Source organism: Dasypus novemcinctus, chromosome 30, assembly GCF_030445035.2.
Source record: "Dasypus novemcinctus isolate mDasNov1 chromosome 30, mDasNov1.1.hap2, whole genome shotgun sequence".
NCBI classification, from domain to species: Eukaryota; Metazoa; Chordata; class Mammalia; order Cingulata; family Dasypodidae; genus Dasypus; species Dasypus novemcinctus.
In genome coordinates, this window is record NC_080702.1 from 40,647,259 (window position 1) to 40,674,363 (window position 27,105).

Below are 27,105 nucleotides of genomic sequence, written 5' to 3' on the forward strand. Positions count from 1 at the left end.
TAAAGATCAAAGCCTTAAATGAACTACACCATCAGTACAATCTGACCAGGGGCTATCTCAACTCACCTCTTCTCCCTCCTCATTAATTTCCAGCGATTTTATTTTCATCCTGTACATGACAATCTCATGGCCTATGCTTAGGATATTCCGATGTTTATAATTATCTTTTCTACTTGTCTTCCTCTTTCCCCTGTCTACTCCTAAGTGCCAGTTTCTGCCCTACTCCAGCTCATTCTCCAGGCACCTTCTCTTGTTTGTCTTTTTCCTTTATTTGCTGTAACTAGGTGTATACATTCCCCTCCATTCTCTCATTGCACCCTCAATTTCCCTTCACAGTCCAATGCCATACATTATCTTTTCAACTAGATACATGAGGACAGCTTGAGGATCTATTGTGTTCACTTATGCATATACACAAGACACAATACTTTAAAGATACTAATATCATATATGTTGAGTAAATGAAGGAATGTATGCACTCGAAATGCATACATAACAAAATTATTACACATTACAAATTTATTCAACTAATATATTGATGTCTATTATTCACCAGGCCATGTGCGCAGAAAACATTTCCTCTGAAGATTTGGGGATTTATACTCATAATTTCACTTTTGAGAGTGATGCCTTATGATTCAATAATACTGTATTGGGAATATAATCATGTTCACTTAAATTAGACTCAAAAGAAATCTGATCGCAACTTCCATTTTAGTAATTTTTCTAAGCAAATGTATTAATTTAAAAATGTTTCAGGTGAGAGAGGTGTGCAAAAGTGGATTAACATGATACCTAAAATGAATAAATCTGAGATCTTTACACTGGCCACCTCCACCACCCACATTCATGTGGAAAAACAACTTACTCACCCAGTCCATGCTGGGTTGATGAGCTACTGATTTCTGCCTGCAGTTGATCACCCTACCTGTAGTGATGGGATCTTGCTCTGGTTCTTGGTGCAGAAACTAATTAATGTTTATTTATTAGCTTAGTCTATATCTCAACTGTGAGAACCTCCAGTGCTAGGAGTGTTGGAGTGCTTATCCATGCACTATCTATACTAGGAATGATTTTTCATTTCTGGAATTATTCATTTCTATCTGAGTCCAAATCCTGCAGTTATAGAAACAGAGATGAATATCATTGATAAGTGGTTCACAAATTCCCCAAAGGTGTCAGACAGGATGCTTTGCTCTAAAATTACGGTGACCTTGAACATATTTGCTTATGATTTGTGACTTCAATAAGAGCCCTATTTTTTTTTAAAGTTCTGTATTTTTCCCCCCATAGAAAACATTTTGCACATTGTGGCACACGTTGTACAACAGTGCTCAAAAGAATATAGTTTATCATTTTGGTATAGGCAAAATAGTACATGAAGAAAGTGATAAGACCTTTTGAACCACCTCTTCTTACTGATGATGATGATGAAGGAAAAATGAAGGGATTAATAAATAAATTTCACTTAAGAGTAGATATTGCTTACTGTTCCCACAACTAATTTGCTGTGATTTGGGGACCAGTTACCTCATCTGTAAGACAAAGGGTACAGATTACAGCATCCTTTTGCTCAGATTCAGACCAGTGTTCCTGATACTTGCTGGAAGTAAATTAAATACATAAAATATAGGAGGAAATATACTAAAATATTCCCTGGACTCAATACTTCCTGAGAATCTTAGAAGTTTACCAGATGATTTCAGATATCATTCTACTCTTTCATTTTTAATTCTCTTTATTCTCTTCCCAGAAGCACACATATGGAGATGGATAAAACAGCCAATTCCTTTGAAAAAAGAAGTAATAGATCAGTCTAAAAATTATAAGCTGTTTATTGTCATCACCTGGTTCTTTTCTTCATTTTGAAAAGGAAAAGATTTCACTTTTAGCCATTCTAGTGGGTTAGAATATATTGTGGTCATCAAGGCTTTTAATATACTAAGCTAATTTATAAGTACTGTTGGTCATTTTATATGATAACTTGCAAATTTTTTTCAAGTTTTGTCCAGTTCTGATGTGGGCTGTTTGGAGGTATTCAGCATATATTAATGCATCAGGGAGTTTTCCAGGTATATGTATTAAGAATATTTTCTCCTAGACTGTGGACACTTTATTTTATACAGTGCTCTTTGTTTTGTTTTTAGCTCTTATTGCCATAAGGATTTGTTCTTAATAAAACAGACAAGTTATTTAATTTGTGGGTGTGATATAATATGATACATGCAGACATGCTCTTCAACAACATTTCAGTACAATTAACATATTGGTATTAACACCATGGTTGGAATTTTAAAATGAAATAATGTATATGCTTTTAAAAATCGTTGACTAGCTCCCAATATCTAGGTGAGTCTTATTCCAATTCTAAAACCACAGATTTTGAGGGAATTGTTTCTTTCTCATTGTGCAGAAAATAGGTGATTGGGTGCTATCAAACTGACCTACACACCTGGCATCAGCTCTTTTGTCTTAAACTATTAGAATATTCCTTTCTACCTAGTGCAGTCCATGGGTCAAAAATGAGCATGTGACCCAATTTTAGCAATGGGAGGAAGTACATTTCAAGATTGATGGAGAAGATATAATTTATATATGCAATCAACTTCATTCTTCTGCTAAAGCAAATTTAAGTTCTGTTTTCTATTGTTTGAAACCAAAAGAGATCCAAGTTATGCAGTGGCCTTATATAATTATGATAGCATGCATAAGAGCATCACAGGGTCTATCTTTATAAAGACAGTCAACAGTTAGACTGATTTTATTTTAGATATTCTGTATCTTCATCCTCTATTTGCTCACCCGTTCAGTGTTATCATCTCATTCTACCTTCATTCAGTTTCTCTACTTATCAGTTGTACTAATCTCCTTCTATTCCTCTATGTAGTCCTTTGTCCATTCCTCTCTCTTTCCATCTTTTCCTCCATTCATTCATCCATCAAATCATTCCAACTTTTTCCCTTTGACTCTCTCTCTCCATTCATCCATCCCTCTATCCAGTCATTTCTTCCATCCATTCATTTAACAAACATTTTTATTCTCATTTGTATGCTTAAAAATCCAATAAGGATAACACTAGAAAGAAAAATTATAGGCTAATGTAAATTTAAACAAATACAATAACACTTCATGCAAATTTACTCCAGTCTAATAGAAGAACATCACAGAATGGCCCATTAAAGTTTTTCTCAATAATTCATATTAAGTCTTATTAATGAAATTTTTTAAGTTAACAGGTAAAGGAAAAAATATACACTGTGAGGAAAGTCAAAAATATATTGTCCAAATCATTATAAACGTCTGAACAATCTAGAATGAAAGAAATAGTTTTTTATCTTAAATGGTTATGATAAAACAATTTGCCATAGTCACCATAGGTGATCATGAAATCTTTGACAAATTTTCCACTTAAGACATGAGAAATAGATGGAGTTCCATGAGCAACTCTAAGACTACACATCATATTAAACAAATAAAGAAATAAGAGAGATAAAGAATTGGAAAGAAAAGGAAAGGAGAATTTGCCTAAAGAAATATGTGAAACAAGAAGTAAGAGAAATAATGCTTTTTGTATACAAAATGAATAACCTTTGAAAATGTAGCAGAGATAAAAAAGAACTTCATATTACGTACAACAAATAGGAGAATTTATTACCCTTATATGTATTTATATATATATGCAAAATACACATATATACCTAAATTATCAATGAATGGTGATGAGTAGAGGAGAGAATGGAAAGAGATAGCCAAACCCTGAGAGAGAAAACTTGCCCGTTGCAAATATATGAGCTTTCCCAAAATTAATCAATAACTTAAATATATTTCCAACCCAAATCTAATAGTATTTTAATATAGCTTCTGACAAGTCATTTCCAAAGGTCAAATGAAAGAAAATAAACAAAAACAGTCTTAGGTACCAACATCATTCCTCCTTACTTAAGGAGTTGTTTTTTCCCATCATGATTTCCTGGAGGAGAAGGCTGGAGAATGGATGCAGATGGGCAAACAGAAAGTATACAGCACAGTACGTAATTAATTTTAGTGCTTGTCCTTCCTCTTCCAGTTGCATTTTTTCTCATAAAGCAGTATTTATGTAAATTTAAAAAATTAATCCATAAGACTTTTTCAAAGAACCTCACTTCAAAAGGCAGTCATCAATTTGTTGGATCCACATAGCACTTTAAATTAGATAAGCATGACAGGTGGTATTATATTGAAGTTTAGGAGATTAAGAGAATCTTCAAAGACCAAATAGGGTCTAGGCTTATAAAACAGGCCCATTACATTTATGTGAAATCTCAGAGATACAGATATTGAAAAAGGCTATTTGAAAATGAACAATCTGAGTAAGATGAAAGGATCTTGAACATCATCATTACCACTGTATTTCCATTGGGCAGAAAGTTGCATCTCCAAAAATGAATTTGATTTTATTTACAAGAGTTCTTACCCTACATTACCTCTTTCCTTCCTTCCTTCCTTCCTTCCTTCCTTCTTTCCTTTCTTCCTTCCTTCCTTCCTTCCTTCCTTCCCTCATTCATTCCTTCCCTCCTTCCTTCCTTCCTTCCCTCCTTCATTCCTTCCCTCCATCCTTCCTTTCATCCTTCTTTCCTTCCTTCCTTTCTTACTTCCTTCCCTCCTTCCTTACTCCCTCCCTCCCACCCTCCCTCTCTCCCTTCTTTTCTCACTTTCTTTCTGACTTTCTCTTTCCTCCTTCTCTCTCCATTTCTTTCCTCAATATTTACATACTTGGCTAATAAAAGAGAAAGAGAAATTCAACACAATGGGGTGGAAAATGATTCAAATCCTTTGATCTACTTGCTAAGGCTGAGAATAAAATTTGATTCTGAGTTAATTGATACTAGTAAGTAATTCAATTCTCAATAATTGCAAAAGAAGAATATGTTATTTTCTCAGAAAAAAATGCCAGATATTCTTAGAAATCATCTCTAAAATATGTTCTCAATTAGGACCTCTAATTTAAGTAAGATTCTGAATTGCAAAGTGAATCATAAGTTTTACAACTAATAAAATGGAATAATATGCCATTATTATTTCTTGAAATCAGAGTAAACCATTAAACACACTGCATTTCAGAACCTAATGCTCAGCCCATAAAGCTTTCTGCATTCTCTATACGATCAAACCTGGAATCTACAGAAGCTAGAAAGGAGAACACAAATCCCATTTTTTTTAGATCATTCCTCCCTACAATCAGCATTTCTGCCAGACACGCTTTTGAGTCGCTTAGACATATTGAGGTTATTCTCTCCAACAAATCCAGAAATGGTGCAGTAATTATGAAGGAAATGTACTATCAATTATAAAATACAAGTGGTAATCATACTGAGCATAGTAAAATATTGTGGTATTTGTTCAAGAGGGGAAAAGTCAAATAAATACATTAGGAAGTTCAGAAAAATGAGTTGTTTATATATAAGAATCTATTATTCTTAAAATCTGGTCATGGAAAACTGGGAGATAATAAGGAATAGTCCAGAAATGGTATTGGATCACTAAGACTACCATAAAGAGATGAAAGAAAGGAAATGTTGATAGTGTTTATAAGGGAAATTAGGAAAACAGAAGTGCAAAACAAAGTGGGAGAATATGTGTAAATTAGGTAATTACACACAAAATGAATGCAAAGTACCCATCTTCATGAGTGTATTTGATATGAGGAAACAAAAATATAATTTAAAGTTAAAAATGTAGATGGCTGAAAGATGTGTTCCTGAACACTTTGAGAGAATGTAGGAAATTCATGTGTTAATTGAGGATAAATTACATTATATTTTTATCTAATACCTGAATGCAAGCATGGAATAGATTGTCATTAGTCCCCCTATTTGTTTTAGGAACCAAATGAGATAAAACTTAAGAAGACTTATTTCCCCCAGAATGTGTTTTATTCCATAACCCATGCTGAGTGTTCCTATCTGGCCTTAAGAAAATAATATAGCACTTTGGGGCAAAGATGCAGCCTAGTAATCCAGCACTGGAGGCCAAGATGGAGAAGATCTCCACAGCTGCCATGACCTTCCCCTTGGTGCTGTGGTAGACAGGGAGGAAAGTGACCCAAACACTGCAGAACACCAACATGCTGAAGGTCAAGAACTTGGCTTCATTAAAGGTGTCAGGCAGGTTCCTTGCCAGGAAAGCTACAATGAAGCTCACAAAAGCCAGGCAGCCCAGGTATCCCAGGACACAGTAGAAGGCAATGGCTGAGCCCTTATTGCACTCGATGATGATATAACCAGGCTCAGAGTGTGCATCTTTATTAACAAATGGGGGAGAGGTTCCCAGCCAGATGCCACAGAGTGTCATCTGGATCAGGGAGCAAAAGGGAATAACAACGTTAGATGCCCCTGAAACCAGCCACTGCCTCATTCTTCTCCCTGGAGCAGTGACTTTGAATGCCAGAACCACAGTGATTGTTTTGGCCAAAACAGTGGACACAGCCACAGTAAACACAATTCCAAATGTGATTTGTTGGAGGATGCAGATGGCTGTGTTTGGGCGACCAATGAAGAGTAAGGAGCAGAGGAAGCAGAGCTTGAGGGAGATGAGGATGTAGCTGAGGATCCTGTTATTGGCCTTGACTATGGGAGTTTCTCGGTATTTCACAAAGACCCCAAGAATAACAGCAGTGAGAAAAGAGAAGCAAAGAGCTGTGCAGACCAGAGCCATCCCCAAAGGGTCTCCATAAGCCAGGAAGGTCACAGCTTTTTGGAGGCAGTGATTTCTCTCACTGTTTGCATGCTCATGATCTGCACACTTCACACACTCATCCATATCTGGTGAGAAAAGCAATGTGACATCAGCTCATGTTCAGTAATTTTAACTTATTTATAAGTCCCTAAAAGAAACACATTGGGTAATTTTATCCATTTTTGTCATCTTGCATTGACTTCAAGAAAGTGTGTGTTATAATCTGTTTATTTTTCTCCCCTCAAACTTTCTCTTAGAGCTCTGACCTTCTTTTGACATTCAGACCTTCAATTGGATAGGAGTTGCTCTTTTCATTCAATGTTGAGTTTTCGTTCAGTTCTTCTTAAAACTTGTACACTGGTGGATAACATATACTCATAAGGGCATCTTTAGACATCCAGTACAAATATGATGTTCCATTACTGGTCCATAAGCTACTTAAATATTCATCTTTGTAAATAATGCCATCCACTTTTCCAACTAGTTACACTAGTTTAAACTCCAGCAATCAACATTCTTTCCAGTTCTACCATGTTCTCTGAGACCCTTGACGTGGATGTTGTTTAATTTTTGCTATTATGGGGGATGCTTGGAGCTTTTTCACTATGACTTTTGTTTGGAATTTCTTGGAGAGTAATTAATCTGAACACAAGCTCATATGTTCATTGCACATTTCAAGATGTTTTTGAGGAAAGAGCTTGTGCTCAAGCCATGCCCTTTTTATTGCTGTATTTTTTGTCTCTCTTGTGCTTTAGTAAAAGCACTCTATATATGCTAGGAATGATTTCTCACTGGCTAGATCTATTTTACAGATTTTATCCAACTTAAGTTGTTCCCTTCTATTTCTAATTTGGTAAACAATGGTTTTGCTATTTATTTTTAAATATTGAATGGATGCTCACTTTTATTCAATGTTTTCCTGAATTTTTTTTGAAATGATGGTTTCTCCTTTTCGAGGTGCTCATGTACCGATTTATTTTGCATAAAATAAACTTCATCACAATAAGTTCTTTATGTTATATAGCTGGATTTGGATTGCAGCTTTTCTTAACGGCAAATGTGAGTTTAGTTTCAAGAGAAAAATTGACCTAAATATTTTATTTCTTACAGCAATGTTATCAGACTTTGGTACCAATGTTAAGCTCTTCTAGTATAATTAAATGGGCATTTTTCCACATTTTCCTAATATCTGGAAAAGTTTGAGTAGATAAGGATTCTTTTTTCCTTGAAAGTTTGGATGCATTTTTCAGTGAAGTCGTTGGTCCCCCAATTTTTTTAGTAGATATGTCATTTTAAACTATGGTTTAATATCCTAAGTAGATACGAATATTTTCAGATTTTCCATTTTTCTTGGGACACTTAACCTTTATTTTTGGGGAAATTTGAGAATTTCATTTAAATTTTCAAATATATTGAAATGAAGTTATTTTTACTATCCTTTATGATTTAATATTTCTGTACATACATCCCACTTTTAAGTCTTTTCACTATTTATTATGCAAATTTTTTTAATCATTATCTATCAATTTATCATTATATAACAATTTGTCTTTCATTAGATTTAGCTTTGAGTTTTATTCTTTCATATTTGTCTTTTATTACATATTCTTTTTATACTTATTATTTTCAGTCTTCCACTATCTTTATGTTTACTCTAATGTTATTATTTTAGCAAGTGATACTTAAACATCAGATTTTTTTAAATTTAAATATGCATACTAATAATACATACATAGGTATATAAAATTTAACATTAAACATCACTCTCTGAGGATAATTTTAGCCTTATCATATAAGACATGAAATGTGGCTATTTCAATTTTAAACATTTCATAAATCCTATCATACTATTTACTTTAAACCATGGGTTATTTAATAGTGTATTTCTTAATCTCCAAATGTGTGGGAATTGACTTTGTAGATATACTATTCTTTTACATGTGCACATGGAGCATTTACTCAAACTTGCTTATAACCAATGTGTACATGAATCATTTTCCCAAGTTGACTAAATCCAGGTTATATCATTAGAACAACATGTTTCAAAAAGCTGAAACAACAGTAACCATTTCAGGGAATTAAATTGCATACTAATCACCAAAAGAAACGTAGAAATTTACCACCATAGAAGTGATTCTGTAACTTAATATCATGAATATGAATAATTTCAAGATGTTAATTATATTACGAAAAGAATATTAAAGACTATTCTACATCATATCTCAAACCCCATCCTCAATATTCTGTGTGATCCTGTCACATTAAAACTCTTTTCGGGTACTCTGAATCTCTGAATATTATATGCAGTGGTGGTTTCCTTTTCTTCATTTATAATAATTTGGCCAAGATTTTATTACTCCCTTCACTCATTTTATATAATACTAAGTTCCTACCTCTCTGAAGAACCCATGAGACCCGTCCTCTCAATGCAGGTACGGGTCAATAGGTTCCTGTTCAAACATTTACTGCGTGCTTTAAGCATGGACAAAAAAAGTCTATGTTTTTCTCCCCAATTACCTGGGAACTTGAGGAGAGTGGAAACTAAAACTCCTCATTAAGGGTACGTTAGATCATCCTCATTTTGTACACAATAGAAATAAATATTTCTAAAATCATTCCCAAACATTCTGAGCAGCTGCTCTGTGTCATGAACAGTTTTAGGCACAGAAACTGAGGAAGGTCTAAACACATTACTTAAATATAATCTAAACAAGCTTTCACTCAATATGGAAATCAGGTACTTGTCACACCATGTACTAAATTCCAAGAGAGGGAGGAAAGGTGTATTAATTTGGTGGCATCAACAAAAGGGATTCCTACAGACTATTTGGCCTTACATGTGTCTGAACAATGACTCAAATAAGCTAGTTCTGGGCAGAGAATTGGTGTCATTTCAAAGGGAAATATTTTTTATTGTAAAAATGAAATTACTATACAAAGGAAGGAAGAATTTTGTCTCTGTAGTTGTCCTCCAGATTCTTTCTAATACCTTGTATGAATTGGGGATATAAAGGAGATTTGGGGACTTTTTGTGGGTATAAACTTACCTGTCTCATTGGAAATCTCATTCTCTGGGCAGGGGGTGCAAAGAAAACAACAGGCAGCCTTTCCCTCCTGAAAGGTTTTCCTGAATCCAGGAGAACACTCCTCACTGCACACAGATTTGGGAGTCTGGGAAGAAATCAGATACATGCTCTTAACAGTGAACATTTAATTCACCAGTATTTAGAAGGTTGAAGTATTGGAGCACCAACAAATTTAAATTTCAAATACCTAAGTCAAATTAATTGATAAGATATCAGGTTTATTACATGATATGAAATATAATAACTTAGATATGTATCTTTAAATAAATGTTTTCTTTTTCCACCCTTTGGATAGTAGGTGAGAAAATTTATCAAGTGAAATGGTAAGTGGTTAAACTAATAATCTGGTCATGTACTTAGCTGGAAGGAGGGTATAAAGCCTCTGTGTTGGTTATGTTAATATATTAACACGGTCACTGTTTGGTCAAGTAAACTCTGGGCTAATTGTTATAAAGGATATTTATGGATGTTAATCATCATGTAATAAACTGCATAAATGGCTAATTACATGTACAATCCACCAGGGAGATTTCTGTCAACAATGAATAAGGTTTTTACAATCAGACTACCTTAAAACAGGAATTGATTTCAGGATTTGGAGAGAATTTCCCAGCTCCTGTTTGGACAGGCAACGTCTCCTGGGAACTGATCAAGGGCCTTCATGGGACCTTCATTGGAGCCCCTGTTTTCAGCCTGCCTGCAGAATCTGGACTTGGCCATCCCCATGGGCACATGAGAGAATTTTATTGAATCTCATACTATTCACAGATACCTCCTGTTGATTCTGTTTCCTTAGAGAAACTTGCCTATTACAACCTCCATGACAAGATTTTTGATATTTTGTTGTAATACTACGCATGGTAATTGGGTCCTACCCACCTCTGAAAATCCTGTGGCCCATTCTATCACCTCCTCAGATATAGACAATTGTTGATCTCGTGGCACAGCTGAGTCAAAATGTCCTACTTTAACTTTAAGTCCAAAACCTTCTGGAAAATTCCAAAAGTTGAGAATGTCATAACTGGCTTCCAATTTCCTTTCATCATGAAAATACACTGGGTCACCAGCAGGATTGTTAAGTTGGATGTTCTTTAGAAATGGTTGAAGCTAAAAGAGACACACCTGTGAGGAAGTGGGTCCTCTGATCAAGGACAGATCACCAAGGTCGGAACATCCCTGATTCTCTGTCATCCCTGCTTCCTAAGGCAGTTTTATTATGAACATTCAATTAAGTAAAAAAAAAGAAACCTTAAGGAGGACTAAAATGTCATAGCATAAAATATTAAGTTTTAGGGGAAAACTCCAAATACAACGAGATGAAAACAATCTGTGAGTGTGGAATACAGACAAACCTTATTAGAAGAATCATATCTAAACACTCTCAATTGCTAACTGAATTCTCCCCAAGCAAGGTCATCAATATCTGAAGAGCTTGCAGAATTAAATGATATAATTTATATACAGTATCTAACAAAGTGCCTAAAGCTAATTCAAAAACTAGTTTGTCCCTGCTGTCATGTAATTGTTCAATGGAAGAGGTCTAGGTATTTTATATTAAAACTTTAAGTGGGCAGAATGTTGAGGGCCTTAGTAACAAGAAGCATTGCCGTTGACTAATAACTCCTCCCTCTCTGCCATTGGCACCTTCCTGTTCATTACCATTTCTGCATAGGTCTAGATTTACCTCTTAGACAGTGAACAAGCAAATCATCTCTGACACTTTTCAAGAGACAGCCCTAAACTTCTTGACTTGAGCATATGCTGCATTCCAAGAAATTTATGATTATGACATATTGTGAAATACACATGCTATTCAATGGAAGAGGTATTACCTGCCAAGGGTAAATCACCAGTTCAAATCCATTTTCCACTGACTGTACTTCTACTTGTTGAAGAAGAATTTCATGAAGGCTCTGAGCCACAGCATACACTGCATTATAAACATTATAACTTCCTTCATTCATGTTCTTGTCAAATAGCCACCAAGGCAACAACTCCAAGGAGGCATTGGGAGGACAATTCTCCAGAGTGTTGCAGTCAGATTCAGAAACCAAGCAATCAAAAGAGATGTACCACAATTTAGTGAGATAAAAGTCTTCTGGGTATTTTGAAGGTTTAACTGTCTGGATGAAAGTTTTGAAACCAGGCATATCAGCAGTGTGGTGTGAAAAAATGAGGGCCCCATGGAGTGAGTCAAGTAAAAAGTTTCTCTCACTTGTGGTAAAATCCCACTGTGAGGTTGTAACCCAAACTTTCCCTAAAACTAAGAGTCTCCATCTCCAAAAGCTCAATCCCATTAGGGAGTCGGAGTCACCGTAAATGACAGTCACATTCACTGCTGATTTTCTGATCTGGAAATGATATTGCCAGTGTTTTGAAGAATATGTCCTCTCAGTGACAGGGATCATTTCCAAGAAGGCTGCGCAGACTCCATTTTTGTCCATCTCTGCCCTCAAGTCCCAAAGAAACTTTACACCTCTCTTGTCTTCTGAGATGACTAGTCCCACCCAGTTCCAGCTGAAATGGAGCATCACTGAGACCATTGCAAGGGCCAGAGTTGTGTCCTTGGGGGCCATCTGATAAAGAGATGACCGCTTGCCATCATCACTCAGTTGTGGGTCATAGAGGCCAAAAGCAAGCTAAAGGTAGGAGTGAAAGAGCTGGTATGAGAAAGAAGATTGGTCAGAAGCACAAAATCAGCCCTGATGAAAATTAAACAATGTATTATTTTTATTTATTTTATTTTTTATTAAATTGTCTTTTGTTTTTAAAATACATAGATCACATACAATGTTACCTTAAAAAATATGAAATTCCCACATACCCAACACCCCAATCCACCACTACTCCTACATCAACAACATCTTTCATCAATGTAGCACATTCACTGCATTTGGTGAATACATTTTGGAGTATTGCTGCACCATGTGGATTAGAGTCTACATTGTAGTTTATACTCACCCCCCCCCAGTACCTTCAGTGGTTATGGCAGGATATTAATGTCCAGCATCTGTCCCTGCAATATAATTTTGGGCAACCCCAAGTCCCCAAAATGCCCCTACATCCAATCTCTTTACCCCTCTCACTGCCCTCAGCAACTATAGTGCCCACTTTTTCCAGATCAATGCTACATTTCTTCCATCACTAGTAAGAATATTTCTGTAGTAGAATATCAGTAAATTCACTCTAATCCATATTTTACCTCTCCATCCTGTGGACTCTGTATTGGTGAAATCCACTCCACTTCTATATCAAGAGGGCACTCAGATCTCACATGGGTGATGGATGTGATTCTCCTACTTTGAGTTGTAGGCACTCTCAATTCCTAGTTGTGGTGGTTGACCAACTTCAACCTCCCTGTTAGCTGACCTGGGTAAGTAGATACAACTCCAGGTACTGGTGCTCCTGAGGGCTACAGAGACACACAGGTCTACAATCATGGCAGCTGACTCTGGAGTTCAGTGCCTTGTCAGTGGACCCTATTTTGGAATTTGTGTTCCTCAGTGTGATGGAGGTGGACTCAGATGTGATCTTTCTACACATGCCTCTTCTGTCACTTTTACTGCACCTGTGGTTGGCACTGGGGTTGGTGTATATCCAGGAGACCTGAACCTCAAGAATGACCAAATTGCAGCTGGGCCCTGAGCCTCAGCAGAGTTGTAAATCCTACTCACTGGTTCATTAAACAATGTTTTAAACAGGAAAAAGGAAATATTTGCTCTTCTTACTTTCTAATAATCTCCCAATCCCTGAGACCATATTGGAAACTACTTGATCAGTCTCAACGGTCTAGGAAACTCCTTTGGCTCTACTCACTTGGTTTCACATATGTTCTAAAAAATGACATGTGAACATCCCATCATGTCACTGTGTATTGGCTGTAACCTTTGAGACATGAGTAACCACAATTTCTTCATTTGACCTTTTCTTTTAAGGTCCCTGAAATTAGCAAAGGAAACATTAATTTATCTTCCCTCCCATCTAATGAGGCTCACCTGTGGAATTTTGTAGAGTTCCAGCAGTGTCCCAATCTGGGCAGAAACTGCCCATGTTGTTCCTGTCAGGGCTGCTACAGACTTGCTCTCTTTCCTACAGGTGTAATTAGGAATGTCCTTGCCCAGCCCTGATTGCCAAATGATGGGATTCTCCAATGTCCTCTGTTCACTGTGTAGTGAATTGTACAGATCAAATCCTAAAGTAATGTTGGGCAAAAGATGGGGGTTCCTGTTGATCTCTTCAATAGCAAAAACCAAGGTCAGAACATACTGGTAGTTCTTGGTCTGAAACCTGTATGGAATGCAAAGTTATATTTAGACAGAAGACTCAAATCATGATTCTATTCAAAGTCAATAAAATGACCAAATTAAGGATGAAAGCAGAAATTGAGTCATTCTTGATTAGTGCTTCTGAAGCCTTGGAAATCAGCTAATCCTAAAAGAGCTAAAAGACATTTGAAGGCTATGACTGAATTTTGTGTCTTTGGAGGAAGATGATACTGTTTACAAAGGAAAGTGTAATGAGTGAAAAAATTCATAAAGGATTTTTAATTTATTCTTTATATCAGGAAAGAAGAATTATTTTTTCACATTAACACATTATTAAATGTTTTATATAATAGCAGGATTATTGTCATGAGTTTAGAGTAATTCCAACTGAAGGGTATATCTCTTCAAAAGTTCGTGTCCACAGCATAAGCAGAATTGGATGAGAGAGGCAGAGGGGCATAATATCTGTTTGGTGAGAACTGTCCACAAGAAGACTGATAATCAATTAGCCTTAGGTTCTACCCCATCAAGTTGTGGACATGCCCTCTTCCAATGGTGACATACTGGGAAGAATGTCAGAGCACAGAATAGGAAGAATCATGTAAGGCAGGAATATTTGGGAGAAGGAAACTGATGAAGTGCAAGGTGATCCGTACCTATACCTAACAGGACTGGAAACACTGTAGTATACTAAATGGAAAGGTGTCATGATGTCTAGGAAGTCTCTTAACCATTTCTTAATCAAAATATTACAATCCTAATAACATTAACAATTAATCCCAGATCTTCCTTTGTACTCCCTTCATATGACCCTTACTCTTTCATCTTTATTGTTGATTTGTGCACAGTTCCACTTCCTTTATTAATAGCTCCTTTTGCAGGACAAGTGAAATTCCTTTCATATTTTTACCTGGCCATTGAATTTCCAAGAAGAACAAAAGTCTCCTGCATCCATTACAAACATTCTTTTTCACAGGCTTGATTAACACACTAGTAGCTATCGCTTACTGTGCATTTCAACAGTTCGACACAGGTTTTCACGTGTGCTCAATCAATCAAACTTGTCAAATTTTTCAAACATAATTTATGTTTAGTAGATATATGTTGTCATTTTAGAGAGAAATATTGAAATTTCTCACTATGATGCCTTGTTTATAGCTTGTTTCATTATTTATTCGTTTGAGGATATTATATATTTATAATAATTGCTATTCGTTTGTGAAGATTTGAACCTTTTTTTTAATATGAATGTACCTACCGCTCAATTCCTAAGGATGCATTTATCCTCATCCAGATATACATATACTTACCTCTGGTTAATTATGGTTTTTAACTTTTGTAATCTAGGGTATCTTTAGAGCTACACACTTTGGCTTTCAAGTTTTCATTTTTCTTTATATGTGTCTTATAAACACATTTTATAAGGAAGTAGGATGGTATAGTCCCTATGGAAAAAAAAAATGAATTATCTACTGGAATCTCTTCCACAATATAGAAAAAGAAGGAGCACCATAGCCGTGACAAACACCAAGCAGAAAATAATATGAAATAATCGTAAAAAAGTACTATTAGCGAATTAGGTAATAGTTTATCAGTCTTCACTTTTCTGCAATGATAAAAAGGTGCACACTCAAATAAGTAGATGAAGCATTAAAGAACATTGAGCATCTAACTGAATATATTTGTTTAGAAGAAGAGTATTTTCTTAACATGATTAAACACAAAAACAAAAATGACTTAAATTGAGAAATTAGAGTTTGCTTAATGCAAAGATAGTGAATCAAAATTGGAGGTGGCTGAAAGTCAGGCATGGAAGGATCACCCCCACACAGGGGCTGATCTGCACAGTCTAATACTCTCCCCATTCAGGATCTGAATGGCCAAAACCATTAGCCAAGTTTGCTGATGCAGAATGTCATATGCTTCATGTATTGCGGTATGTCCTGTGCTTGAAGAATCCCTGAACAAAAAGCATTTTCTTTAAAATCAAGGGGAGGATGAGTTTTGTTAATTCCAGGATTGCCTTGTACCTTACTGGCATTGCTAGCCTATTACAAAATGCAATAAAATAACAGGCAAAAAAGAATGGAAAGAAAGGAGCAAACCACAATCTTGCTGGAAGCAAGAGGTTCACATGGGAAATGCAAGAGAAAACGTGAAAAGTATTTTTAATTGAAAAGGAAGTAGCCAATCAAATATGTACAACTCTTAACAATGTTTAAATATAATATCAATAATTTATTAAGCTTTATGGGAAACAGATATGATAGCAATAGATTAATAATAAATTCTTAATATTAATAATGGTATAATATTGGGCAATTTCATTTATATATTTTAATACAAGTAAAAATTAATGTAATTCGTAATAGATATTATTAAGACATATTTTAACAATAAATGCACTGTAAATTTACCTATAAATCAATTTGTCTGTTACCTGTGAACAAGACCACAAAGCTCTACTGAGGAATGTAAATGCATAACAAACAGGGAAGTGGGTCTAATTCAGTGGTTGAGCACCAGCTTTCCATGTAAGATGTCCCACACTCAATCCCTCGTACATCCCCCAAAATATTACAACTACGTCAATAGTCTACAAACGTTCTATAAAAGTTTAGTAGTAGTATTATTGAATTAATGAAAGTTTTCTAATAATGATTGAAGTAATGAGTGCAGAAATATGTGATAATACCAAATATCATTGATTGCACACTTTTGATGAATTGTATGCTTCATGAATATGTATCAATAAAATTGATTGTTTAAAAAAAAGTTAGCACAATTAGTAGATTCCCAGTTACCAGGGCACAGAGGATGAGGTGAAGGAGAAGGTGGAATTATTTTTTAGTGGGCATGGATATATTCTTAGAGATGATATACACATTTGGGTAATGGATGTTGGTGATGGCAGCACAATAATCATTTGGAATATTTGAGTGGTATATATGTTATTATAAACTATTTTTAAAAATCATTGAGACATTTATAAAGTTAATGTTAATACAGCTTGAGGTTTCTGGAAATATGGTAAGTTCAGGAAATTATTGAAATAATTGAGAACACTAAGGGGAGAATATAACAGAAAAACCAATAATTGCAGTATTTAATTAGGCACAATATTTTAAACAGAATGGGAATGGCATTGGAAGATATGGATAGATCAACAGGACAGGACAGAAAATGGAGAACCAGTCTGTGTTTAAGTGACTATTTCACGCATTATCAAGCTGGTCTTGGAAAAATGAACTGTTTCATTAGTGATGAATGTATATAATTTTGGAATATAAAATGAGGTAATCTACTACATACTTGAGGCAAAATCTTTCCAGTTCTCAAAGGAAACACAAAGTAGTAGAATAAGCACATCTATTTATCAACCTGTAGATTACGGAGACATTGCCAGAAAGGCAATCAAAATAAAGAAAATATACCTAAATTTTACTTTAACTGAAATTTCATGTTGTTTTTTATTTAAAGATATGTTACGGAAAAATATTTAAAGCTAGCAACAACATAATGATGAAATGAATTTTTAATGAAAATGCTCTTGTTAATTCCACTAACAATATTCTTAAAAAGCGAAAAGCCCTAGATGTGAATAGAAAAATGGCTAAAGCCCTGAAAGGCAAATCACCACACCCTGAGGTGGTTTGAGTGGATAGCAGAGTGTAAGAAGAAAAGCAGTTAGTGCCTCCTCTTCTGTCAGGCATTACTCCATTCTTTCCCTCGGCCTTATAGGGTTCTTAAAACAAGCTGGGACAGATGAGAAAATCTGGCCTTCTACCCCAGGAAATTCAGGTTGAAATGTCCCTGAAGAGCCAAGCTCTACTCCTGCATTAAAAGGCAGCAACCAGCAGCATCCTTCAGAATGAGGTGTGTGCATCAGTCATGGATGAGAATGGGACAAATATATTTTGGAAAATTATGGAGAGGAAATAAGCAGGGAAGCATTGGAGGAGTATTAAAGAATGGAAGAGATAGGCAGACAAATATCCAGAAATGTGAAGACAGAAAATTTAGTTGCAAACTCCTTCGAACGAGAAAGAGGTCCCAAATTTCTAACCCTTCCATCCCCTGTCAAAATTTTGCGGAACTGCTTGCAAATTATATGCTTCAGGCACTTTCAAAAAGCATTAACGCATCATTTTACTGAGTGAAATCCCCTCTTCTCACATGAGCAGAAACTATCTGCTGGAATCTCCTGAATTTTTTTTATCAATTTTTTTGAAACGTGATCCCTTGAAGTTTCACTTCATCAATTCATTAATTACACCATCAGATATAGAACTGGCAGTCTCAGAAATCTAAAAACGGAGGTAGTTTAAATGCCCCCATGAATCAGAATCAAGCTGGAGTTGAAAATATCTCACCAATGATTCATCTCTTTTACCTGGTCAGGCAGGCTGTTCGAGGAGGCATGAATGAAGCCCGAGAGGTGATGATACAGAGATATTTCAAACAGTAGCCAGATACCTACAGTAAGAAATCTGACCATGCGTGGGGGACACATATACCTGGGTCATCTTGGTAAGAATATTAGTGACTATCTTCATGGGGAAAGAATAATTAGCAAACCCTTGTTTGGGGAACAGATATTCACCTGAAACCTTTTAGCCAAGCTCTAATGCCAAAGGATAGGTTTTCTAAGACATATCACTTGATCCACTGCTTGTGGCAGCAGACTCAGGAGGAAAGGCAAGGAAAAGTGGAGCTTTTTGGAGAGGGCTGTCTCACTTGGATTCCAGCACTGGAAAAGGGAAAGTCATGGAAACTAAAGGGAAGAAAAATAGAATATTCTCGTTCCCCTTTGAAAGAAAAAATAGCAGTGGGAAGAAACAAAATAAATTACTCACATCCTGGGATGTGGGTAGCAGGTGTGAATGGCAGGGCAGGTAATGTGGAGAATGTTGATCAAGCCATCAGCAAATTGCCTAGGCAGCATTCAACCTAATAATAATGCAGAAAATGAATGAAAAAGCACTTACTGCTGTAAATAGACTTCCTTGGTAGGCTGGGTGATCCAAAAATTTGTTAGAAATGTATAAAGGGGGAAAAATCCACCTATAATCAGGTCTCCATCCTTAAATACACTGGGTTTCATTCTGTGGAAGCAGGTAGGATCTGTTAATCGCCATGCAGAGAGGGGAAGCTGAAGGAACAGGAAAATAAAAATCAGTGGGTACATCGCAGAACTGTCTCCATGAATCACAGCCAAAGCTTTACATGTGTGCAAAGTATTTATCAGACAGAGATGAAATGGAACCTGTAGCCACAAACAGATGTATCTATAGATATAGATATAGATATATAGATATATAGATATATAGATATATAGATATGTGCATGTATGTGTTTGTGCAGGATATTATTATGATCTGGAAAGGGGAGTCTAATTTCTCCAATGATCTCTTTTTGCTAAGCTTTTCCATATCCTCAAAGACAATAGGGGGAACTGAACATATTTTGCCCTTAGGCTCTGCATCTGAAGTCCTGTGCCCAGGTGTAAATCAATGGTTGAAAACATGTTTGGATTATCCTCTTCACCCATAGGCGATATGATTTCATCAATAAGGCTCCAGGGACCACCTCCTCTCCAGGAAGTTTTAGCTTAAACTTTGTCAGTGCAGCAGGTGTAGTCAATGAACTAGTGTCCATCCCATCAGAAAAATGCTGTGTCATGAAGGAAGGACTTATGCTGGTCAAGTTTTAGGAAGAGCATCCTGGGATCATGGACTCCAGAGTCCATTGATATGGGTATCCTAAAATACATAGGTCCCAGTGTAGCAACATATACTATATGGCAGACCCAAGTCTGCAAGCCTTTCATTTGATCTGTCACCCACACGTCGATGTGTCTGTGCCCGGATAAGAAACAGTCATGCTAAAATCAAAACTCACAAATCAGTACCTTAAGAACAATGTAGAAATAAATGTGCATTTTGAATTACTAAAATTGACACATGTATTTACACCTCAGTCCTTATAAACCATCTTAAACCCATAGATCAACAAGTTATACTGATCCATTCCTTCACCTCCAGATTGCTTTCCACTAATATTTGCATTTTTGTGGGAGCATGGTCTTATGTTGGAAACTCTTTTCTTTTCTCAACATAAGACAGAGAAAGTAGCTGGAAAGCACCTCACACACTCTACCACATTGAACATCTGTGGCACATGCAACACCTATAGATTTCTATTACCCTGGTATTAAAAAAAGGGGAGAGGGCTTATGGCAATTGACTTTAAAGGGAATTTAAAGATGTGCTCATTGGGCAAGCACATCCACTTACAAGTGAATCAATGGTAAAGGGAAAGAGTTCTAAGTTGTGGGAATACACATAAATTTATGGTCTACACCACTCAAGTTTGCCTTCTCTGACTAGAGATAGTTAATGACCCCTTAGGCTATGGTTGGTAGAGCTCATGTAACCCCAGAAACAGACAACCTAAACAGACAACAAGGCTTATTCTTTCCCTTTCAGGTAGGAGTGAAGGTCACATGTCACTGTGCTCCACTGTGGCTATTTTGCAGTCTTAGATGCTGGTAAGTTCCTTTCAATATTTGAGGATATATAGGGATGAATATTATTCCAAAGATTAATGGGAAGTTTGTGGTCCAAGGGTTCAAAATTGGCAGAAAGAGCTATCAAAATGTAAATGCAGTCATATCCAGGTGGCCCTTCCCTGGTGATATTGAGGAAAAATATCCCCTTTTCCAATACATGATGGACTAAAGAAGACATACCTTGTAATATAATTTTTCCCTTTTTAATTCCTGGCTTTGTGACTGAAATTTCAATCATTCTAGTTTTCAAGAAATTGTTGCTTGGTTCTAGATATGATAAGGAGGCTAATGTGGAATAGTGTGGGGTCAGGAATTGAGACTCCAACTTTTGACATGGGACTTTGGAAAATGTTTATGAATGTAGAGCAATGCATTTGCTCAGAAAGGTGATAAGTCTGGAATCTGAGAGGAAGTTGAAAGTCTTGAAATATTCTGAATCAGGTATAAATACAGTTTTCAGTTAAAAAAGCTTGTAGTTTTTTAACTTTATTTTTAAAGAAGTTTTAGAGTAAAGAAATGTTAGAGCAATAACATAGGGGATATCAATGGTTCTTCTACCTCCCCCATTCATATTTTCCCTTATGAATAACATCTTTCATTAGTGTGGACCACTTGTGTCAATTGATGAACGCATATTGAAGAATTGCTACAAACCACAGGCTATAGTCAGCATTATGGCTTACACTTTGCACCATGCAATTTTATGGGTTTTCTCATTTACAATGGCTTATATCTGTCTTTGCAAATTCATGCAGAACAATTCCAATGTCCCCAAAATGACCAATGTTGCACCTATTCTTCCCTCTCCCTCCCTTCAGAACCTGTGGTGACAACTCTCTTTATATCAGTGTTACAAGATGTTCTTAATAGGGGAAAATATGACAGAGGAAAGGGTTGGAAGAAATGAGAATTTCCTATATTTTCAAACAGACTTTTCTGTAACCTAAAAGTTCATTGAAAATAAAGTGAAAAAAATAAGACACTGGGGGACCATACAAAACAAAGTATAAACATACATAAAATATAACAGTATATTCTGTTTGTAAGACAGTTTTGGGAAACAAATAAAAATATTATGAGAGAATAAAAAAGAAGAGCAGCTGTGCATGACGGAAAGAATAGAGAGATCAAGAGGTCATGATTTTGCTTTTTGTTTTTTATTTTGTTTTATTATTGGAATAATGAGAATGCACTAAGAATGAATGAAGTAATGGATGCGCAAATATGTGACTACATCAAATATCATTGATTGTACATCTCAGATGAATTTATGTTTTATTAATACATGACAATAAAATTGATTTGTTAAAAAATAACAGTTCACAGAGGACTGAGGTTGTAATTTTAAAAACTATACTTGAATATTTATGAAAATCCTACCTCTGTGTTAAAGGTTCATGAGAATTCATTGACACACACAGGAGTGAATCTTGAATGGAGAGAGAAATTTTAATACTTAAGATAGCATATTAATATTGCAGTGCACATGAGGAAAATTATTAATAATAAAGTTAGTTTGGCAGTCAACAAATGGGAGATTAATTCACTTAGGAAAAATATAACTAATGTGAATTAAACATGAATTTAAATGAAATATAAGTAAGCTCCTCAAGGAAGCATGTGATGGATGTGTATGCCTTTTAATTCATATGATTTGTTTCTTTTTACACATAACATTCTTTGCTTCTTTGAGATATGATTGGGGACATTTATAGGGCATGGAGTTGTCCTAAATGATATTGCATGGGCAGGTGCTGGATATTATGCATCCTGCCATAGCCCACTAATTGGACTGGGAGAGAGTGTAAACCACAATATAAACTATTATCCATACAGTGCAGCAATGCTATGAAATGTAATCACCAAATGCAATGAATGTGCCACAATGATGAAAGAGGTTGTTGATGTGGGAGGAGTAGGGTAGGGTGGGGTTTGTGTTATAGGGAACCTCATCTAGTTCATTCCTTTTTTAATTTATTTTTATTTTTTAATATTACATTAAAAAATATAAGTGGTTCCCATATACCACTACCCACCCACCCCAATCCTCTGACTTCAACAACCCCCTCAACCACAGCGGCACAGTCATTGTACTTGGCATACACACACGGGAGCACCACCGCACCACATGGATAACAGTCCACATTGTAGTTTACACTCTCCCACAGTCTACACAGTGTGTTTTAGCAGGATGTTGTAATGTCCAGCATCTGTCCCTGCAACATCATTCATGGCAACTCCAAGTCCTGAAAATGCCCCCATATCACATCACTTCTTCCCTCAACCTGCCCTCAGCAACTACTGTGGCCTCTTTCTCCAGATCAGTGCTACAATTTCTTCCATTACTATTCACAATATTTCCATAGTAGAATGTCATTAAGTCCACTCTAATTCATTTTTTTTCCCTCCATCCTGTGGCCCTGGGATGGTGATGTCCACTCCACATCTATATCAAGAAGGGGCTTAGATTCCACATGGATGTTGGATGCATTTCTCCTGCTGGCAGTTGCAGGCACTCTCAGTTCTCTGGTTTGATGGTTGATCACCTTAACTCCCTGGTAGCTGGCCTGTGTAAGTCCAATGAACCAGAGGGTAGGAGCTGTCAGACTCAGAGACTCAGGGCCCAGCTGGCACATGGACAGTCCAAAGATTCAAGTCTCCTGAGTATACGCCAACCCTAGCATCAATGACAGGTTACGTAAAAGTGACAGAAGAGGCATGTGTAGAAAGGCACCATTTTTTGTGTTGTATGTTTATTCAAAAAATACAATTAAAAATAAATTTTAAAATGCATATATAAATCACAAAGAGATAGATATGATAAAGAAAAATTACAGAACATAAAAGCAATGAATATACTAGTGAAAATAAATTATCAAATTAGAGTATGAAGAGCAAAATCTTTACCTGAGCTGAACATACTCATCAGAAGTTTGACATTTGAGACATAGTTCTGTGGAAATTATCAAGACCTCACAATAGTGTGAAAGAGATGAAAATTTTAAGAAAATAAGACTTACAGAGTTTCTCTAGAGTAATTCCAGCATGAAAAATGTTTGAGACATAAAAAGCAGAGTGAATAACTGAAAATCGAAATGTGAAGAAATAATGTAGGAGAAATTTCCAAAACATATGATAGGTTTTTTTTTCCTTTTAAAAGATAGCCAATATGTGATAGGTAGAGCGAGTAAAAATCAAGCCGCCCATGAATACGTTGGGGTGAATTTGTAGACTATGAAGGATTTATTAGTTTTTCCAGGAACCACAAAGGTCAGATTACTGACAAACTGCCAAAGTAAAACACAATAAAACAAACAGAAAATATTAGCGTTGAATTCATTATTTATTGAATATCCAGAAACACTTATGAAGGTACTGTAGAAGAAAATAATAATGTGAAGGTGTTCATCTTAAATGATAGAAGAAACACATTCATAGGCTTGGTCACTTTTCTGAAAATAATCCTTTTTTTCCTTGAAATGGGGGTCAATTCAGCATCCTATTTTGTTTTAACTTAATTCTTTTTCCTTTCCCTCCCCTGCTGGATCCCACATATGATGCTTCAATATAGTTTGTTTTTGCCTTCTAGTTGAGATAAAACCCTGAAGTAGCTGCCAAACACCACCACTTTTCCTTTAAATAAGACTTCCAATAATTCTGATCACTTCTCTTTTCTTTTACCTTTTCTGCTAGGTCTGTGATCATTCTGCTTTAAACCACACATGGTTACCAGATGAAGGTATGACTTAATCAATTCCAGAGGAAATACATACTTCCTAGGCCAGCATTAAAAGACCTTCAAGATCTGATCCAGCCTAGTGAATCTTTTCCTCCACATGGAACCCAAGTCTTAATAAAAATGGTGACACTACTCCTGGTACTTAATCTAGTTCTTGAGTCAGCCCTGGACCTCATTTCATACACTCAACTTCATATTAATAAGACCTGTGCATAAATGCAAACTTATTCTATATCCAAGTATGCCTATTTCTCTGGAAAGCCAACTGAGAAGAATAGACTCTATAGGCTTTGGATATTCAGGGAAGTGGTAATTAAAGATTAACCAGAATGCGGGGGTGGGGGGGGGGTCATGTTAAAAGCTTACCTGGAATGTGGAGAATATGTGTTAATTGAAGTTCACCTGGAGTATATAACCTATTTGACACTCAGATAAAACACATGATGAAACTAACAATAATTCATTTTTTATATAAGCACCATTTGACTCCCCACTCCCACATCCTCTATATAAAAGGGACCCAAAATTCTTATTCAGTTTTTATTAGGACAAGAATCTTCCAAGTTTGGCAAGTTGTAATAAATCTTTCTTCTCAGAATTTTCTCCTCCTGGCCTTCAATATCATTTACACCCAACTTCTCTCTGCTACAACATCTCTTGGGGCTCATCCAGGATACACTGAGAAGGTCAGAGCCAGCAACAGTTGACTGCCTCTCCAGGACTTCTCTGAGTAGGCTGGGAGGGCCCAGGTGAACCCCTGACATGGGTGCCTCTGAACTCTCCTTTAGTTTAGAAAGAGTTTGTGGACTCCACAAGAGCCCTCCTGGAGAACCGAGAGACACTGGATACACTGAGAATGAAGCAAACAGTTCAGCATGCCAGAAATGTAAGACACCCAGGGGCAAAACATAATTCTGAAAAAAAATAGGAGGGGACCCTGCTCAGTTCTCAAGAGGAGACCCCAGTACTCCTGAGGAAAAGAGAGGAAGTGGTCTTCTCTAGGTCCGAGAAAAGGAAAGGGGTGTTTGTGTGTGTGTGATTGTGGAAAATAAGTGAGATGCAGAAACACACTTCTGCAGTGCCATTTCAGAGTCCTGATCCATGGTTCTGTGGTGACCTCATCCAGTCAAGTGTGGTTTGGATGGTCTCCCTGCACAGGGACCCTCTTCTGAGTCAGGGGTTTATACTGACCTGCTAAGGCTAAAAGGTGCCATAAGCTCCTGTGAGGGAGGTGGCTGGAAATGTATGAAGCTTAAGGCTGAGTGAGTGTTGTGCCGCATTGGCATAGGGTGGAAACATGGAAAACACACAAAGTAGGACCACATTAGGTTGTATGCTAAAAAACTTTCCCTGAGCATTCCATGGTGATGTATATCATAAAGTTTCAGCCAGGAAAGCTTAAAATGCTTTCTGAATTAGAATGACCAACTTTTGGCATGGGCTGGATCTTTTTTGACCCCCAGATCATCCATAAAGTCCACAACATAGTAACCAGAAAACCCGGGCACCATGGCCAGTTCCCCTATGTTGATGCCTGGCAAGATGTTATAAGTCAAAATCTGCCCTGGTTAGGGAAGGGTACAACTACAGAAGTCAGGATATGCCTAATACAAAAACCGAGAAGAGCTGTCCCAGGGACTAGGCCAAACAAGCACTGTGAAAGTGGTCCACAGGAAGTGAGCCCTAAATCCAGTGCCAACCCACCCATTCAGCCAAATGAAAATTACCTCCTGCCACCCTATGCAAGTGCTCCTATAGTGTCCGTCCTAAGGAAAGGGGATGAGCCAATTTCCCTAAGCAGTGCTCCCCTGTTGTCATCTGTGCTGGGAACTGCACCACCCACACCATTCCTCCAGCTGTCTTTGTCACCATCTGCACTGAAAAATGCAGCACAGCCTTCTGCACAGCCATGTCCCCTGGCAGCCCAGTGCTGACCATCAGTTAGGAAGGAGTCCCTGAGAAACAACAATTTAGATCATGAGGAGCCTCAGAAGCGAGGAGAACAGGGAGAAGGGCTTCCGTACTCCATGAAGACCAAGGTCAAATTTATTATGACACAGATGGCCAGATTCAAGGGGGAAACTATACATATGTGTCCCAGCCCTTGACTACAATGGACTTATTTAACTGGAAAAGCCATACCCCTCCATACTTGGAGAAACCTCAGGCCAGGGCAGACCTCTTCCAGTACATCAAACCCGCCTGTACTGATTGTAAACAACTCATTATGATCTTACTTAACTTTGAAGAAAGAATGTGGGTCACACAAGGGGCTATAACCTGCCTCAAAGAGCACCCACCTGAGCGAAACTTGGACAGTGACCAAAATGCCCACATCCAGTTCCCTGACAAGGACCACCAATGGGATCCCAATAATGCAACTGGGCTCAACTGACTAGAAACTTTCCATAGTGCCATAGTTGAAGGTTTCAGAGCTGGGAGCCAAAAAGCAGTAAACGTGGCAAAAACCACCCAATTCCTACAAACTCTCAATGAATGTCTGGCTCAGTTCTATGACAGACTGTGTGAGGCATTTTGTGTATACACATCCTTTAATCCAGATTCTCCGGAAAACCAAACAATGGTCAATGCAGCATTTGTTGCCCAACCACAGGTTGACATCTCAGAAAGCTACAAAAGTTGGATGGCTTTGCTGGAATGAATATTTCTCAGTTCTAGGAAATAGCCACCAAGGTTTACATCAACCACGATGTAGAGACCAGGAGGGAA

The 27,105-nt window shown here is 36.8% G+C and overlaps 1 protein-coding gene across 1 annotated transcript; it reads right to left on the reverse strand.

Moving 5' to 3' along the window:
• Positions 1-5,880: 5,880 nt before the first annotated feature.
• LOC131276834 (vomeronasal type-2 receptor 116-like) lies at positions 5,881-25,655 on the reverse strand. The gene is made up of 6 exons (XM_071212795.1): positions 25,567-25,655; positions 13,796-14,087; positions 11,633-12,439; positions 10,680-10,907; positions 9,762-9,885; positions 5,881-6,800 (listed from the first exon to the last, which is right to left on the reverse strand). Exons 1-6 carry the CDS (start codon positions 25,653-25,655, stop codon positions 5,881-5,883), a joined length of 2,460 nt encoding a protein of 819 aa, XP_071068896.1.
• Between the last annotated feature and the right edge of the window lie 1,450 nt (positions 25,656-27,105).